This window comes from Loxodonta africana, chromosome 2, assembly GCF_030014295.1.
Source record: "Loxodonta africana isolate mLoxAfr1 chromosome 2, mLoxAfr1.hap2, whole genome shotgun sequence".
NCBI classification, from domain to species: Eukaryota; Metazoa; Chordata; class Mammalia; order Proboscidea; family Elephantidae; genus Loxodonta; species Loxodonta africana.
The window spans coordinates 66,845,970-66,864,967 of NC_087343.1; the positions used below are offsets into that span (position 1 = coordinate 66,845,970).

The window sequence follows — 18,998 nt, forward strand, 5'->3', positions numbered from 1 at the left end:
AGATTTCACCCTGAGGACTAAGGTGTGCCTAATCCAAGCTGTGGTATTTTCAAGTTGCCTCATATGCATGGGAAAGCTGGACAATGAATAAGGAAGACTGGAGAAGAGTTGACACCTTTGAATTGTGGTGTTAGAGAAAAATATTTAATATACTGTGGACAGCCAGAAGAACAAACAAATCTGTCTTGGAAGAAGTACAACCAGAAGGTGCCTTAGAAGCAATGATGGTGAGACATTGTCTCACATAGTTTGAATGTGTCATTGGGAGGGACCAGTCCCTGGAGAAGGACATCATGCTTGGTAAAGTGGAGGGTGAGCAGAAAAGAGGAAGACCCTCAATGAAATGGATTGACACAGTGGCTGCAACGATGGGCTCAAACATAACAATGATTCTGAGGATGGTGCAGGACTAGGCAGTATTTCATTCTGTTGTACATAGGATCGCTATGAGTCTGAACCAACTCGACAGTACCTAACAACAAATAATGTAAAAAGGCTCATTGGACCCAGGTGGTAAATGGCAATGATTGCATGTTCTGTTATCTGAGGGGTAGTGTGTCTGTTACTTGAGGTTAAGAACTTCTGGTTTAAGTAGTTGGTACCACATATTATTTAATTTTTGAGCATTTATTATTGCCAAACACTGTTCCTGGATTCTGGGACATTACAGTGAACAAAGTAAAGTTCTGCATCTCAATGAGCTTACATTCTAGTGGGAAGAGACAGATAATAAAGACAAATAATAAGTCAGGGTTATAAGCACTATAAAGAAAAATAAAGCAGAGTACGGAGAATAGAGAATACTTAAACAGAATGCTTAAAAATTTTTTATTTATTGCAAAGTGATTTAGGTAACTGAGTAAAGAGGTGAAATATTACAGTTCTTTTCTTGTGGCAGACTTGTTTATAATAGTGAAATATATTTTACTTTCTCTAATTTTAACTTACTTTTTCTAATTTTTTTCAGGGGTGTTATGTTTTAATATCCTTGAAAAGGTATAAGGCAAATATTAATAACAAAATAAATTGAGACACTTTAAAAATACTATTTTCTAGGGTTTTTTACATGGCCTATTTGAACGTCTGAAACAGTTTCTGGATTGCAGTAAGTACTCCCTTGACAGCACTGTTGATGGCAGAGGGCTTATTCATGGACAGCTCCTGCCCTGCACTTGCACGTCTGGAGACAGTGTTATGACCAAGCGCCCCATTTGTTGGTCAATCTGGGTGGGCTCTTGGTAGCTGGGAAGATACTAGATATATAATTATTAAAGTAAATTTTTAAATTAAAGTAAAATTATTTAATTAAAGAAATGTATTTCTTAATTAGATGGATATGGTTAAAATTAGTTACCTTTTATCTTCATAATTCTCTGGAGTTAAATTAGACCCTTAGCTATATCTTCATAAACCTATTTTGTCTTGAGTACTGAGGAAACTTTTTTATTTTTTATTTATTTTGTGTCCATTCCTTTCTCTATACTTACACTGTTACCACCCTGTTTCAGGCAGTTATGCATGACAATCATTTGTTTAACAAATACTCATTAAGTGCAAACTATGTGCCAAATGCTGTTTAGATTTATAGACCCTCTTTTAGTACATTTTATGCATTACTTTAAGTCACCTTTAACGATACTTTCATTTTGTAAATTCCTTTCTCATTAACCTTCACTGGCTTACTTTTAGGACCCTTTGTAATACACTACTCCTTACTATCCCTTCACAACCCTACGCCAACATTGTACTCTGTTAGGGTCAAATCAGCCTTCTTGCAGACACACACCTATTCTCTATGCGAACTTTTGCGTCTATGCCTCAGCCATAGGGTTTGCCTTTTCTCAAATGCCTCCGTGTGTCAAGGCCAAGTGAAATTAACTTCTGTTGTGTGCATTAAAAAAAGTGCATTAGCCCTCAGTAATTTTCCACTTCTCTGAACTTCTAGAGCTGTCTTAATATATGTGTAAGAAAGGTTAGCATTTATACTTGATTTTGATATTACTGGTAGTCTGTTTATGTTCCTCTCTTTCGTAAATGGTAAGCACCTTTGTGATAAGAATCTTGTTTTATACATCTTCTACTTCTAGGTCTTTGTTCACACGAATGTGTGTATATACAAAATATACACACATCTTGTATGTATTATTTTAAAATGGGCTCAGTTCATAGTTTAGGCTTAATTTTGTGAATTATGGTACTGAGGACTATTGTAAAGTACAAATCTTGATATTCTTTTTTAAAGTTTATTTTTAATAGTTTGTTTAGAGCTGAGAATGTACAGTAGTGAATTCATGATGCAAAATATTCATCATTATTACAATACATGCATAAATAATACAGTATTAGTTTTGAAAAATGTTTTCGCATTGTCTTCATTGTAAACTTACACACTTGTACTAATATTTGAAATGTATTTTTTACAGGTAGAAGTATAGGTACAGATAATTTATGTAGAGATAGATTGGAAAAGACCATCATTCTTTTTACTAAAGTGGTGAGTTCTCTTTTGACTATAAATTTTTCTCAAATATGGTATGTTTATTCATGTCTAGGTGTTTTTATTTGAGTAAGGAAAATGACATTTTTATAACCATACCTGTTCTGGGGACTGCATTGCTTTAAAATAGAAATCTTTAGCCTATTTTCCCTTCTTACTGAAGATTCAGTAATAGGGTTTTAATGTGCTGTTCTTATTTTTATGGTTAGGTAGCAGTTACCCTCAGTTTCAGTTGTCTTGATTTCTTCAACTCTTATATCCAAAATAGCCCCAACAGCACAAGCCCAACTAACACAAGATCCAGCATAAAACTGACACAGATCCTTTAAATTAAAAACCAGAAATACAAAGCCAAATAAACAGGATGGTGTGGCTAGTCAATGGGGCTATGTTAGGATACATCACTGACGCCAGCCTACATCTCTGTTACTGTCAGTTCCTGCTCAGTATGTCAGTTACATAAGTAAAATTGAAAAACTACCTTTTAGATAGTTTGTTTGAAAAACATTAATTGTTGAGCTGCCGTATTTTTCAGTTCTTTCTTTTAGTTCTTAAGGTAATAATGTAAGGTAAAAATTCATATTTATGTTCTCTGGAGCTTTAGTAAAGCTTTGTAAAATGGAAAATTTCAAATATACCCTCAAATTCAGGGAACCGAATATCTGAGCCCCATGAAGTCATCACTCAGCTTCAACACTTAGCAGCACAGGGTCATGGTCAGTCCTTTTTTATATGTGTGTATCCCTGTGCCCCCTTCGCTGGTTATTTTAAAGCAAATCTCAGGTAGCGTGTGTGTGTGTGTGTGTGTGTGTGTGTGTGTGTGTACAGCATATATAGTATTCTCTGCAAATATTAATTAAAATAGTGAATTAAGCAATGGGATTTAAAACAAAACAAAAAACTTAAACACCATTATACATTTAAGCATTGGTAATGATTTCTTGGAGTCCCTGGGTGGTGCAAATGGTTTAATGTGGTAGGCTGCTAACCAAAAGGTTGGAAGTTCCAGTCTACCCAAAGGCTTTAGGAAGGAAGGCCTGATAGCCACCGATAATTTTATGAGCGGCCGATTATTGTTATTGCTGCCTGTAAGTTGTATACCTGTAAAAAGTTGTGTTGGCAAAGAAAAGAAAACCCCTATGATCACAGTTCTACTCTGAACCATGCATTGACTCTATGGCAACTGGTTTTTAATGACTTTTTAATATAATCTAAATATGTAGTCAGTTTTCAGATTTCTCTGATTGTCTCGTAGGTTTTTTATAGTTGGTTTGTTTGACTTAAGACCCAAATAGTGTCAGCTCCCTTAATGTCTTATTCTTTTCCTTGATAAGGAAGGGTAATGTTCCCTCACTGACGAAGTGGGTCACTTCCGTGTCCTCAGTTTGACCGCTTACACCTCTGTTGTTTCACATGTAAACGTGTGCCTTTGCTCCTAACGCCCGTATATTTCTTATAAATTTATGACTAGATCTAGAGACTGGATCACATTTGGGATTTTTTTTTTTTTTTCCACCTACTGAGGGAGGGGTGGAAATGGTAAGAATAATTTTAGGTGGTGCTGTGTATTTCCTGTTGCTTCACATCAGGAGGCACCCAGTGTCTGGTTTTCCCTTGCATTGTGTGGCTAAGATTGATGAGTGACCTATCCATTATAAAGTTGTCCAACAGTTCTTCCCCCATTGATTTTAGCTGCCGTTGATGATTATTGCTTAAATCCATTGTTTGATTAGGGAGTATAAGATGATGGCATTCTAATTCTATTATTCCTTTTTTATTTATTAGCTGAGTTGACTAAAGAAGAAATCTCCCTCATCAGCTATTTGATACACCAAAATAGAGTTCATGCAGTAAAGGCAGGATACTTTTTTAATTCTTTCCCTGTACCTATTTTTAAAAGCCTGTCTTTTATATACCTGTACTTTTTGTATCATATTTACCCACGGCTATCAAATTTTTTTTTTTTTTATCAAATTAAAATACGAAGTGAGTCTGTATTGGACCCTGTTCCTGAAGTAATAGAAAGTTCTTGTTATGAGATATATTTTGATAATTAATACATGTTATATGATGTAGCCTAAGCAATGCTGTGTTACATATAAAACTACATACATTCCCCACTAAGGTTCGACACTTGTTAAATGTTTATAAGCAACATTATAACATAAGGTGTACTTATGGAATGATTATATTCGAATATGAAATTGGGAAAAAAACATTTTTTTTCTTTTCTTCCTAGCTTTTGGATTTCCTTGACCAGCATCCCTTTTCATTTACTCCTTTAATTCAAAGATCACTGGAGTTTTCTGTAAGCTATGTTTTTACAGAAGTTGGTGATGGGGTTACATTTGAACGATTCATTGTCCAGTGCATGAATCTTATTAAGATGATTGTCAAAAATTACGCTTATAAGCCATCGAAAAATTTTGAAGGTAATGCTTTACTGGTAATATTGTTTTTTCACTTTATTATTTTAATCTAAGTGTGAAGTAGTTGCTGTTTCTATACAGTTGTTTCTTTTTTTTTTTTTTGAAATTTAGTCATTTAAGTTGAAAAAATAAAATGTCTCTGGGACATGAAATAGAGGTAACGATTAGAGTCTTTATTATGTGAACGGTAGCTTTTAAAAACCATACAGTCTATTTAGTCAGTTGTCTGTTTGGGGGCACAAGAAAAGATCAATTAAAGTTTAGGAACTTTACAAATTAAGTACTACAGTAACTACTGCAGCTCATGTTATATGCTGTATTCATTTGAACAGTTAAAAGCTTTCTCTGAGTTTATATAAAGGTTAAGTTGTTTGTTAAATTACTTGGAGTTCTTTCATGTGTATATGCACAAAGATGAATGAGGCAGTCTTGAAAGAGAGAGACATGAGTAAGTCACTTCAATGTGGTGTGATGACACAGCATGGTAATATACAAACTGTAGTGGTAAGATAGAGACAGGACTGATATGGGTGTAATATGAATAAAGGAGAGGGTGTCTTTGAGATTTGTTTTTAATGAAAATTTATACATAAGCGTATGTTTTCCCCAGAATGTATTTTTTATTTAAGTTATGTAATTATACTTGAATAGAATGTTTGTTTGGCTGTACCATTAACTTGGAAATTTTATTTTTCTAGATAGTAGCCCTGAAACTCTTGAAGCTCATAAGATTAAGATGGCATTTTTCACATATCCCACTTTGACAGAGATTTGTAGGCGATTAGTCTCTCATTATTTTCTGCTAACTGAAGAAGAGCTGACAATGTGGGAAGAAGACCCAGAAGGCTTTAGTAAGAATTAGTTTTTCAGTTCTAGTATTGCTTTTCTCCCTCCACCATAAATAGATATCATCTATTTGACTGATAAGTATGATTACATTTTATCTTAATATAGTACATTTGATCCTAGGGTCTTGGCTTTTTAAAACTAATTTGTCATCCTCTCTTTTGTTACCTGTTGAAAAATAGAAAATGAATGGCTTGTTCAAATATGATACAGAATGTTGTCCAAAAAGAGACCTTTTTAATTTTTACAGACTTTAACAACCATATCATGTATTTCAAAACAAAAATATAGGTAGAATGAAAGAAAATCAGAGAATTATTTGTCAAATAAAGTGCCTGTGTGAATTGCTTTGGCTATGGTAGGACATAGGCTAGATTTTAGCCTTTATTCATCCCTTTGGCTGAGTGACCTTGTGTAGGTATACATGCATGTCTCGTCTTATTTTAAGAAAGCCTTAAACTTTTGAAAGGCTTATCTTCCTCTCTTTGTTACTTAGAAATAATTTTAATTTATTTAAAAGATAAATCATTCCACTCCACAATGGATCTTTTTTTGGTTAGCTTTTTTCTATTAGTTAAAATCTTATGTGTTATTGCTTTCTTTATGTAATATATGTAATATTGTAGCATGAAGCACTGAGTCCCTCAATTTTTAAAAGTCTGGAAGTATTGCATTTTAAATATAAGCTTAGGTAATTTATGGGGAATGTGACTATAATCATTTTAACTTCAAAAATATGATTATTGAAAATGCAGTGATTCTCAGGATTTTAGTGATACAGTATACCAGGTAATATCAGATATTTTGGAAATGTTGAAGTACTTTGAACTTTCCTCCATAAAGAATTTTTAATGAAAATGAGAATGCTTATGGATGTAAGCCCTTGATAGGTTACTGTGAGATACACAGTGGTTTATATAGTACATCTTAATGACGTATGTTTAAGACCTTTGTTTCCAGGATTTGCTTTTAGTGTTTAAAACAGTTCACACAAATATTATTCTGATGTAATTCAGATCTTTGCTTTGCAAACTGAGATTTTGGAAGCACGATTGTTGCACTTTTGGAGAGCATCATTTGTCATATTTTTAATTGCAGCAGTGGAAGAAACAGGAGGAGATTCTTGGAAATATAGTTTAAGGGTAAGTATTAAATTGAATGAAAAATTGATAGGGGAAAGCTTTATGTTTCCATAGCTCTTGATAAAGAATGACATTGCATTCAAGATTCTAGGCATTATGTTAGACAGACAGGAAACAATTTATTTATAATTGCAAGAAACTATATTTGAGAGGAAAGCACTTAATTATGAATTTCACTCCAAATTTTTCTTATTGTTAACTTCAGGTTTGCAAAGTGAATTTTTCTACATTTTGCAGTCAAATTCATTGGAAAGTAATTGTCAATGCATAAATAATGTTTATGAAAGTGAAAGTTGCTGCTTTTTGACTAGAATGATGCTCCCCCCCTAAAGTAATTATGAGGCTTTTCTGTTTTTTTTTTTTTTTTTTGAGTATGTTTTCAGTGAAAGTTTACAGCTCAAGTTAGTTTCTCATACAAAATTTTGCACACACATTATCATGTGACGCTAGTTGAACTCCCTGTAATGTGACAGTACATTCCTCCTTTCCACCCTGGATTTCCTGTGTCCGTTCAACCAGCTCCTGTCCCTGTCCGCCTTCTCATCTCGCCTCCGGACAGAAGCTGCCCATTTAGTCTCATGTGTCTACTTGAGCGGAAACCCTGGTGGCGTAGTGGCTAAGTGCTATGCCTGCTAACCAAAAGGTCAGCAGTTCGAATCTACCAGGCGCTCCTTGGAAACTCTGTGGGACAGTTCTACTCTGTCCTCTAGGGTTGCTATGAGTCAGAATCAACTCAATGGCAATGGGTTTGGTTTGGTTTTGGTTATCTACTTGAGCTAAGAAGCACACTCTTCATGAGTATCATTTTATGTCTTATAGTCCAGTCTAATCTTTGTCTGAAGAGTTGGCTTTGGAAATGGTTTTAGTTTTGTGCCCACAGAGAGTTAGGGGGCCATGTCTTCTCGGGTCCCTCCAGTCTCAGTCAGACTATTAAGTCTGGTCTTTTTACCAGAATTTGGGTTTTGTACCCTACTTTGCTCCTGCTCCATCAGGGATTCTCTGTTGTGTTCCCTGTCAGGATGGTTGTTGGTGGTACTCGAGCACCATCTAGTTATTCTGGTTGCAGGCTGGTGGAGTGTTGGTTATCCCTAGCCACTGTTAAAATTCTTTCTTTATCTTTGGTTTTGCCAAGTTTGATTATAATATGTTTTGGTGACTTCCTTTTGGGATCTACCTTTTGTGGAATTCAGTGAGGTTCTTGAATAGATATCTTCTCGTCTTTCACAATATTGGGGAAGTTTTCTGCCAACAAATTTTCAACAATTCTCTCTGTATTTTCTGTTATCTCCCCCTTGTTCTGGTACTCCAGTTGCTTGTAGTTTATTCCTCTTGAAAGAGTCCCACATAATTCTTAGGGTTTCTTCATTTTTTTAAATTCTTTTATCTGATTTTTCCTCAGAGAAGTTGGTGTCAAGTGCTTTATCTTCAGTCTCACTAATTCTGAATTCTGTTGCCTCAATTCTGTTCCTGTGACTTTCTTTTGAGTTGTCTAATTCTGAAATTTTATTGTTAATCTTTTGGATTTCAGTTTGCTGTCTCTCTGTGGGTTCTTGCAGCCTGTTAAATTTGTCATTGTGCTCTTCTATAACCTTCTTAAGTTCCTCTGTTGCTTTGTCTATGTGTTCCTTGGCTTAGTCTGCTTTTTACCTGATCTCCTCTCTGTTCTCTTGAAGAGCTGTGTCTGTTGATCTTTTGGATTCTACCTCTGGTAATTCCAAGAAGTTCTCTTCCTCCAAAATGTTCTGGATTATTTGTTTTGGGTGCTTGCTGAAGCCATCATGGTCTCCCTCTTTATGTGCCTTGATATTGACTGTTGTCTTCTAGCCATCAATAAGTTATTACATTTATTTATTGTATGTTTGCTTACTGTGTCCTAGCTTCTTATTTTGTTTTGATATGCTCAAATAGTCAGGCCATGTGAGCTGGTTTGATTATTGGCGCCTTTGAAGCTCTCATGTCCTTTCACCAGGTGGTTAGTGCTGTTACTAGGTATGTGAGCCTAGGAGTCCATTTACTTTTCTTGTATACATTCAGGTCAGGTGTCCAGGTAGTTGGTCACCAAGTGTGTGGTGCAGGCTCTCAGCTACAGTCTTAGATGGGCAGGGTTGATTGAAGTAGGCACAGGTATCTTGCTGCAGTAGGGGGTTATGCGCTGAGCAAGGCAAGGGGCTGACGGCTGCCGTTGAGCGTCTGGGAGGAAACTGTGCCCGTGTTCCCTAGAGTGCGTAGGTGAATGGGTTTTGCATCTGGACTGTGGGCACACAGTGCTGTTGGCTGTAAGGTCTGGGAGGCATCACTTCTTGGACCTGTGTCGTAGGTGGCGTGGGTGGAGGCACCAGTCCTCAGGCCCCTTCTGTGGGTTGGTGAGTACCCTGCGTAATGGGCAGAAGGGTGTCTAGTGTCTCTAATTGCCACTCCACCTTATAACTGATAAGAGTTGAAGTTGGGCTTTAGGTATATACCGTGTTGCACTATGCTAATGAGGGCCTGTGCTTTAAAAATGGGCCCACACAGGTCTGTGCAGAGGTGAAAGGTTTTCAAAGTCTGTGGATCTGTTATGCTTGTGACTAGGCAAAGGAGCTGTGCCTGCCTTGAGTTCCCAGCTTAGGGGAGCTGGCAGATTATTTTTTCCCTGTTTGTTAACTTGTTCCCTCTCCAAAGCTGGGAGAATGGCTCAGGGCTTGTGATGGGTCCTACTTCCTGCCCAGACCAAGTGAAGAACTGGGAGGGAACAGGTAAATGAGAGAGAGGTTCTTCCCAAATGGGGTGATTTTTGATCCACGTGGTAGGTTAGATGCATGTACTTATCTTTGGCCAGTTGAACACTGCTTCTTGTTAGTTCTGGAGAGTTGAATATACTCTCTGCTGCTCCGTCCCTCCCAATGTGGAAAACGTGCCCCAAGCGCCTTTGCTTGTCTTACTGTATACACCAGCTGATCCAGCCTACAGAGTGACGGTTCCCATGGGTCTAGTCTGGCAACTCCTCGCTGCTTCTGAACTGTGTCTCCATCTGCCGCTCAGTCCAATTCCTCAACTTTGCCTTTCATGTTCAGCGTTCCTAGATTGTCATATATTATCGATTCACTTATTTTTTTTGGGTTGTTGTTGTAAGAGGGACCGTAGGAAGCATCTGACTACTCCACCGTCTTGGCCCCTCCTCTTCTTTTTTTAATTGTGTTAAATGTATATATAACTCAACATCTGCCATTTCAACCAGTTTTTATGTGTACAATTCAGTGTCATTAATCGCATATACCATGTTATACAGTTATTACTACTATCCATTTCCAGATTTTACTATTCACCGTTAATAAAAATTCAGTGCCCCTTAAGCCATAACTCCTCCTTTCTTCCTTCTTCACACTAATCACTAATCAACTCTGGTCTCTGTGCATTTTCCCATTCTAGATATTTCATGTAATTGGGATCATATAATATATGTCCTTTTGTGTTTGACAAATTTCACTCAGCATAATATTTTCAAGGTTCATCATGTCATGCATGTATCAGAACTTCATTTGTCTTTATGGCTGAATAATATTCCATGGTATGCATATACCATTTTGTGTACTGTTTCACTTGTTCGTGGACACTTGAGTTGTTTTTACCTTTTGGCTATTGTGAATAATTCTGTAATGAACATTGGTGTGTAAGTATGTTTTCACGTTCCTGCTTTCATAGTATTGAATATATTTATAGGAGTAGAATTGCAGGGTCATGTGGCACTGGTTTTTGTTTTTGGGTATGGTTAATCTATGTTTAACTTTTTGACCAACTGATAGTTATTTCTTTTACCATCTATTGTGAGTCTTAGAGACCAGGGCCATTGTTTTCAGTTTTAAAAACCAAACCTATTGCCATTGAGTTGATTTCGACTCATAACGACCTATAGGACAGAATAAAACTTCCCCATAGGCTTTCCAAGGCTGTAAATCTTTATGGGAGCAGATTGACACATCTTTCTTTTGTGGAGCAGCTGGTGGGTTTGAACCTCCCAGTTTTTGGTTAGCAGCCAAAAACTTAACCACTGTGCAACCGAGGCTCCTCACTTGTAGTTACGAGATACTTTTAAGGTTTTTGATATGGAACGTGTTTTGCCTTTGAGGAAGATTATCAAATTGGGTATTAAGCTATTCTGTTTGTTAAGACTTATGTTTACATAATTAATTGTTGTTGTTGTAAGCCCTTTGAGTGAATTTCGACTCAGGGACCCTATAGGACAGTGTAGAACTGTCCCATAGGGATTTCCTAGGCAGTAATCTTTGCAGAAGCAGATTGTCCTAGCTTTCTACCATGTAGCCATGGGTGGTTTCAAATTGCTGACTTTTTGGTTAGGAGGTGAGTGCTTAACCACTGGACCACCAGGGCTCCTAGATAATTAGTTTAGTCATTGTTTTTTTAAAAAGCTACATTACTGTTTTTAGGTTTAAACCGGTAAAATTATTAATGCTTTAAAATTTTCTTTTAATTCAATATTTTAATTATTAAAAATTTTCTCTTACAAAAATAAGAGCCTTTACACAAACAGAGATATGCACACCCATGTTCATTGCAGCACTGTTTACAATAGCAAAAAGATGGAAGCAACCAAGATGCCCATCAGCAGATGAATGGATAAATAAATTATGGTATATTCACATAATAGAATACTGCCCATTGATAAAGAACAATGATCAATCTGTGAAACATTTCATAACATGGAGGAATCTGGAAGGCATTATGCTGAGTGAAATTAGTTACAAAAGGACAAATATTGTATGGGACCAGTATTATAAGAACTCAAGAAATAGTCTAAACAGACAAGAAAATATCCTTTGATGGTTACGAGAGTGAAGAGAGAGGGAGAGGGCGAGAGTGGTATTCACTAATTAGGTAGTTGACAAGAACTATTTTAGGTGAAGGGAAAGAACACAGTACAGGCGAGGTCATCTCAATTGGACTAAACCAAAAGCAAAGAAGTTTACTGAATAAACTGAACGCTTCAAAGGCCAGTGTAGCAGGGGTCGGGGTTTGGGGACCATGGTTTCAGAGGACATCTAGGTCAATTGGCATAATAAAATCTGTTAAGAAAACATTCTGTATCCCACTTTGGAGAGTGGCGTCTAGGGACTTAAACGCTGGCAAGCGGCCACCTAAGATGCATCGTTTGGTCTCAACCCACCTGGACCAAAGGCGAATAAAGAACACCAAAGACACAAGGTAATTATGAGCCCAGGGGCCATGTAAATCAGAGTCTACATCAGCCTGAGACCCAAAGAATTAGACGGTGCCCAGCTACAACCGATAACTGCCCTGACAGAGAACACAACAGAGAACCCCTGATGAAGCAGGAGAGCAGTGGGATGCGGACCTCAAATTCTTGTAAAAAGACCAGACTTAATGGTCTGATGGAGACTAGAAGGACCCCAGACCTTCTGTTAGCCTAAGACAGGAACCATTCCCAAAGCCAACTCTTCAGACAGGGATTGGACTGGACTATAAGATAGAAAAATGGTACGGGTGAGGAGTGAGCTTCTTGGCTCAAGTAGAAACATGAGACTGTGTGTCTGGAGGGGAGATGAGAAGACAGAGGGGGGCAGAAGCTGGCTGAGTGGACACGGAAATACACAGTGGAGAGAGGGAGTGTGCTGTCTCACTGGGGGAGAGCAACTAGGAGTGTATAGCAAGGTGTATATAAATTTTTGTATGAGAGACTGACTTGATTTGTAAACTTTCACTTAAAACACAATAAAAATTAAAAAAAATTTTTTTTCTCTTGTGGAAAATTTCTGACGTATTAAAAAATAGAATTATATCAAGAACCTTCTATATTCAAAGCTTAGTTTATCATTTATCAGCTCATGATTAGTGTTTTATATAAATACCACTCCTCTCCCAAAACATGGGTTATTTTGAGGCAGATCCCTGAGATGACATATATTTCATCTGTATATATTTCAGTGTGTGTGTCTGTAAGATTTTTTTAAGTGTAGTGCTCAATACCTTAAAAATTTAATCATCATTTCTTTATATTATGAAATAACTAGTGATTCAGTGCTTTTAAAAACAAAATGAATTGCTTTTTTATGTAGCTAACACCGTGTCTTCTGTTATTCTTTGTGTCTGTTAAAAGGATACTGCTTCATGTGGATTGAATACATAAGTTGCTGTTATTGTTTATATCATTACTAAGAAAGTATATAATTTTTAAGATATTAATTTCTCATCATTTATAGTACTGAAGCTATAAACGAATGTGGCCCCAGAATGATTTAATTTATTATGCTTAATTAATAATGTAACCTATTTATGTTCTGTAGCTTTAATTTTTTGAATTTGTAGTACCAAAATGATTGGGCTATTAAACCTTATTTTGTGAATTAAATGATTACGTGAATTCTTCCCATGGTGGTCTTTATAAAAAAAAATAGTGATTATTTTGAACAAAAACAAATCAAGAATTGCAAACATTTTCAAAGCTTTAGGATTTTAAGAATATGTATGCTTTGTTTTAGTGTAGAATTATTCAGTATAATATACCTTTGTTTTTATTAGGAATTTGTCTTTTTTTTCCTCTCTAGCCTTGCACTGAAGTATTATTTATAGATATATTCCATGAATATAATCAAACTCTTACTCCTGTACTTCTAGAAATGATGCAGACACTTCAAGGTGAGGTATATTTTGTGATACTTTTAATTTATCCATTTATTTAATGTTCATTTCGAATGGTTTGAGGGCCAGATATGTGCAATGCATTATTTCCTATGTCATGTAATGAATATGAATTGAGAAAGAAAGGAAATGTGCCTTCCTAAAGGTGTAGCATTTAAGACAGGCCTAGAATTATAGTTTGGAATATGTAGTTAGATTTTGCTATAATAGCAGTATAATAGCAGCATAAACAAAAACAAATAACAAACAAAAAAGAACCCATTGCTGTCGACTTAATTCCGACTCATAGTGACCCTATATAGAACAGAGTAGAACTGCCCCAATAGGATTTCCAAGGAACAGCTGGTGATTTGAACTGGTGACCTTTTGGTTAATAGCCAATCTCTTAACCACCATGCATGTAGCAGGCAGTAAAGTATATTGCTTGGGGAAACAGTCAATCTGGAGCATGTTCTGGAAAGTAGTGGGAGAAAAGGTTAGAATATAAGTTGGAATGGTGTCAGTGGGACAGGAAAGAAGATGATAGATTTAAGAGATAATGGGGAAGTGAAATTTATGGCAATTGATCATCGTCCTTTGTACACAAGTAATTATTTAGCTCTTGACAGTGATTTATGATTTGTGACTTTGCTGCTAGGCTGTAAGTTTTAGGAGTTTGCGATTGTGTCTCTTGTTCACACTTTATTCCCAGTGCTTGGTATACTCAGTAAATAATTTGGTTATTGACTTTTTGGCAGTTGATTGAATTTGTTGGCCATAAGGGAGAATTATCAAAGATAATTCTGAACTTTTGAGTCTGGATAATAGACAGAACAGTTGTCTTGTTAGTAGAGACTGTTGATGGAGATACACTTTAGGAATGTATCTATAAGGAGCCTTGGTAGAAGAAAAGGGGCTCTAGGACAGAAATTGAGACTTTGAACTGTAGTGATATGAGGAAAGGGAAAGCCCCCTTTAAAAGAATCAAAAAACAAACTATCACAGACATACAAAGAGCAGTATGAGGGTGTATCCTGGAGAAGAGCATGTTGTCAGAAGTGTTAAGTATTGTAAAAGGCAGAAGGCAGCAGAATCCTCTGAGAGAATAAAATTGTCAGATTGGTTAGGAATTAAATTGTAAGGAATCAAGGATTGAGTGGTGATACAAAGAAATGACAGCAATAGAGAAGTTCCTGCAGGACAGGAGATTTCTGATTTTGTTTGTAGTAGTAAGAGGATAAAGAAATAGAAGAGCTAAAGAGAGGGAGGAGAGTTGATGTAGTAAGACTTGAAGAGAGATTGGCACTGATAAAGACCAGGGCACTGTTAAATGGGAAGGAACACAGGGAGTGACTGCCTAGTTCCCAGATCCAGTTGAGGAGTGCTACTTCCTAAAAAATACAGAGCAAAGCTGAATATTTTCTGTGGATAATAGGGAAATTTAGGGTATTGGATGGCCGCTGAAGTAAGGGACAGTGCCAATTTGTGAAAATTATGGGGTTGAAGGAATTAAATATGTTTAGGATAGCCCTGGGGGCACTGTGATGGGTCAACAAGAAATGAATAAAAAGATTGCAGAGCAATTCTGAAGGTCAAAGTCTGGGATAGATCACTGTGTGCTGGACTAAATCTGTTCAGTTTTCTTACTGCATCTAACGCCTTGAGACAAGGCAAGAGTTGGAGAGGAAAGAGTATTATGTAGGTTACAGAATTATTGTTATGTCGTTTCCCCAATATGTTATATACGATTAGAAAACTAAACAAGTTGAGTTTAAAATAAAAAGTACCTTTTTTTAAGTTTAAAGATTAGTTTTATTTACTTTTACTGATGCTTATCTTTTCAGGGCCCACCAATGTGGAAGATATGAATGCACTCTTAATCAAAGATGCTGGTATGTTAAACTTAAGCGATTTAGAAACATTTATTTGTTCAATAGATTGAGTCTGTTTTGTGGCAAGTTCTGAGCATGGAGAGATGGGGTACAAGCCTAGCTACAACAGCAGCTATCTGGTGGGGTAGATAACTGAGTAAGTATACAATTAATTACAACATAGAACAGGATGATTCATGCTGACAATGGTAGTAATCAGGTAGTGCTGTGGAAAAATACAAGTTAGTTTTCATGTGCTAAGGAAAAGGCTGCTGGAGAAGTCTAATGTGAGAACACAGGAAACAGGAGTTAGCTGTGAAAGGGAACGGTGCGGAAAGAGGGTTCCAGGCAGAAGGAGCAGTGTGTACAAAGACTTTAAGAGGAGAAAGTACAGCTAACTTTTTGAGTCGAGTTCTTTGGTTAAACTAGAACATGGAGGTTAAGGGGTTGTGGAATGGTGGAAAGAGTAGGCTGGAGAGAGATAAGCAGGGGCCAGTCAGATAATATCACATCCATTTGGAAACTTTTGAATTTGACTTAAGTATTTCTAAAAGAATTTTATTGTTTCTGAAGGCACTAGGGAGTATTTAGGAAAAACAGTAAAATTACTTAAATAATGTTCTAAAATGGTCTATATAAATAATTTCCATGATTAACATTGCATATTTCCCTTTACTTACATATACGTATTTCAAAATAGTCCCTAATGCTTAGCTTTTACATGAAGACATTTAGCATTTTCTATTCATAAGATATAATAATTGACTAAAAGTCCTGTATCTAAATAAAAAAAAATTTTTCTCCTCAGTGTATAATGCTGTGGGATTAGCTGCTTACGAGCTGTTTGACAGTGTTGATTTTGATCAGTGGTTTAAAAACCAGCTTCTTCCAGAACTACAGGTCATTCACAATAGGCAAGTATAAAATTTGTTTTGTTACATACTTACTTCACCTTATTAATTTTCTAAGGAAGATACGGCATTAAAATTGGTTACACTTTAAAAAAAATCACAATATGACTAAGCAGGTAGTGGCTAGTGTAGAAAGGAATAGACCTGTGAATTTCATAACTGATAAGTAAGCAAAACAGATTACTGTTTTGTTATTTTACTTCAAATGTGAATTGTGACACCTAGGAAGTATCTGATGCTATATAAGAGAGTTTGCAGGAGAAAAGAAGTAGGACGTTATGGAAAGGAAAAATAGAGGTCTCTGGGACCCAGGAAGACAATATGCACAAAAGGAAACCATTTGGAGACTTAGGAAGATCTGGGCATGTTGTCAGAATTGAAAAACCAACTAAAATAACGTGTACAAATGGTAACTGCTTTGGGATCACAGACAGCATATGGCAAGTATTTGGGGAGAGAGTGGAGAGGTGGCCAAAGCATTTTGAACACACTTTAGGCTCTTATCAAGATGCCTAATTTACCGGGCGCTTCTTGGAAACTCTATAGGGCAGTTCTACTCTGTCCCATAGGGTCGCTATGAGTTGGAATTGACTGAAAGGCGACAAGCTAACGAGTTTTAATTCAACAGTATAGATCCTTCTGACATTTAGTAGGATTTTGCCCCATGCATAAGTTTTATATACATTTAAGAACTTGCCTCATTGTTTTAAGTGCTGAATGACTAAAATCAAAGGTTTATTTTTTTATTTTTTAAACAGTTTTCTAAACTATATATATCCATATAAAATAAAAAGAGTTTCATAAATGATAAAGTTTTATAAATTATTTCTTAGTTTAAAATTGTTGTTGTTAGGGGCCATCGAGTTGGTTCCGACTCATAGCAACCCTGTGCACAACAGAACAAAACACTGCCCTGTCCTGAGCCAGCCTCACAGTCGTCGTTATGCTTGAGCTCGTTGCAGCCACTGTGTCAATCCACCTCGTTTAGCGTCTTCCTTTTTTCTGCTAACCCTGTACTCTGCCAAGCATGATGTCCTTCTCCAGGGACTGACCCCTCCTGACAACATGTCCAAAGTATGTAAGACGCAGTCTTGCCATCCTTGCTTCTAAGGAGCATTCTGGTTGTACTTCTTCCAAGACAGATTTGTTTGTTCTTTTTGCTTGTTAGGTGCCTTTGAGTCAGTTCCGACTCATACTGACCCTGTGCGCAACAGAACGAAACACTGCCCTATCCTGAGCCATCCTTAAAATCGTTGTTGTGCTTGACCTCATTGTTGCAGCCTCTGTGTCAATCCACCTTGTTGAGGGTCTTCCCCTTTTCCACTGACCCTGTACTCTGCCAAGCATGATGTCCTTCTCCAAGGACTGATGCCTCCTGACAACATGTCCAAAGTATGTAAGACACTGTCTCACCATCCTTGCCTCTAAGACGCATTCTGGCCGCACTTCTTCCAAGACAGATTTGTTCGTTCTTTTGGCAGTCCATGGTATATTCAATATTCTTCCCCAACACCACAATTCAAAGGCGTCAACTCTTCTTCGGTCTTCCTTATTCATTGTCCGCTTTCACATGCATATGATTCGATTGAAAATACCATGGCTTGGGTCAGGCGCACCTAAGTCTTCAGGGTGACATCTTTGCTCTTCAACACTGTGAAGAGGTCCTTTGCAGCAGATTTGCCCAATGCAGTGTGTCTTTTGATTTCTTGACTGCTGCTTCCATGGCTGTTGATTGTGGATCCAAGTAAAATGAAATCCTTGACAACTTCAGTCTTTTCTCCGTTTATCATGATGTTGCTCATTGGTCCAGTTGTAAGGATTTTTGTTTTCTTTATGTTGAGGTGTAATCCATACTGAAGGCTGTGGTCTTTGATCTTCATTAGTAGGTGCTTCAAGTCCTCTTCACTTTCAGCAAGCAAGGTTGTGTCATCTGCATAACACAGGTTGTTAATGAGTCGTCCTCCAATCCTGATGCCCCGTTCTTCTTCATATAGTCGAGCTTCTTGGATTATTTGTTCAGCATACAGATTAAATAGGTGTGGTGAAAGAATACAACCCTGACACACATCTTTCCTGACTTTCAACCAATCAGTATCCCCTTGTTCTGTCCGAACAACTGCCTCTTGATCCATGTAAAGGTTCCTCATGAGCACAATTAAGTGTTCTGAAATTCCCATTCTTCACAGTGTTATCCATAGTTTGTTATGATCCACACAGTTGAATGCCTTTGCATAGTCAATAAACCACAGGTAAACATCCTTCTGGTATTCTCTGCTTTCAGCCAGGATCCATCTGATGTGAGCAGTGGTATCCCTGGTTCCACGTCCGCTTCTGAAACCAGCCTGAATTTCTGGCAGTTCCCTGTCGATATACTGCTGTAGCTGTTTTTGAATCATCTTCAGCAAAATTTTGCTTGTGTGTGATATTAATGATATTGTTCTATAATTTCGACATTCATTTGGATCACCTTTCTTGGGACTAGGCATAAATACGGATCCTTTTTTTTTTTTTTTTTTCTTCCAGTCAGTTGGCCAGGAAGCTGTCTTCCATATTTCTTGGCATAGACGAGTGAGCACCTCCAGCGCTGCATCTGTTTGTTGAAACATCTCAATTGATGTTCCATCAATTCCTGGAGCCTTATTTTTCACCAGTGCCTGCAGAGCAGCTTG

General features: G+C 37.0%; 1 protein-coding gene across 2 annotated transcripts in view; it reads left to right on the forward strand.

Annotated features, from left to right (window-relative positions):
* IPO11 (importin 11) overlaps positions 1–18,998 on the forward strand; it is a 244,545-nt gene that overhangs the window by 79,749 nt on the left and 145,798 nt on the right. For both annotated transcript variants that reach the window (XM_010588166.3, XM_064272370.1), the window contains exons 8-15: positions 1,057–1,105; positions 2,424–2,494; positions 4,737–4,929; positions 5,625–5,777; positions 6,871–6,914; positions 13,475–13,565; positions 15,392–15,439; positions 16,227–16,332. In XM_010588166.3, the coding sequence (XP_010586468.1) occupies positions 1,057–1,105; positions 2,424–2,494; positions 4,737–4,929; positions 5,625–5,777; positions 6,871–6,914; positions 13,475–13,565; positions 15,392–15,439; positions 16,227–16,332 (755 nt within the window). The remainder of the gene's footprint in view (positions 1–1,056; positions 1,106–2,423; positions 2,495–4,736; positions 4,930–5,624; positions 5,778–6,870; positions 6,915–13,474; positions 13,566–15,391; positions 15,440–16,226; positions 16,333–18,998) is intronic.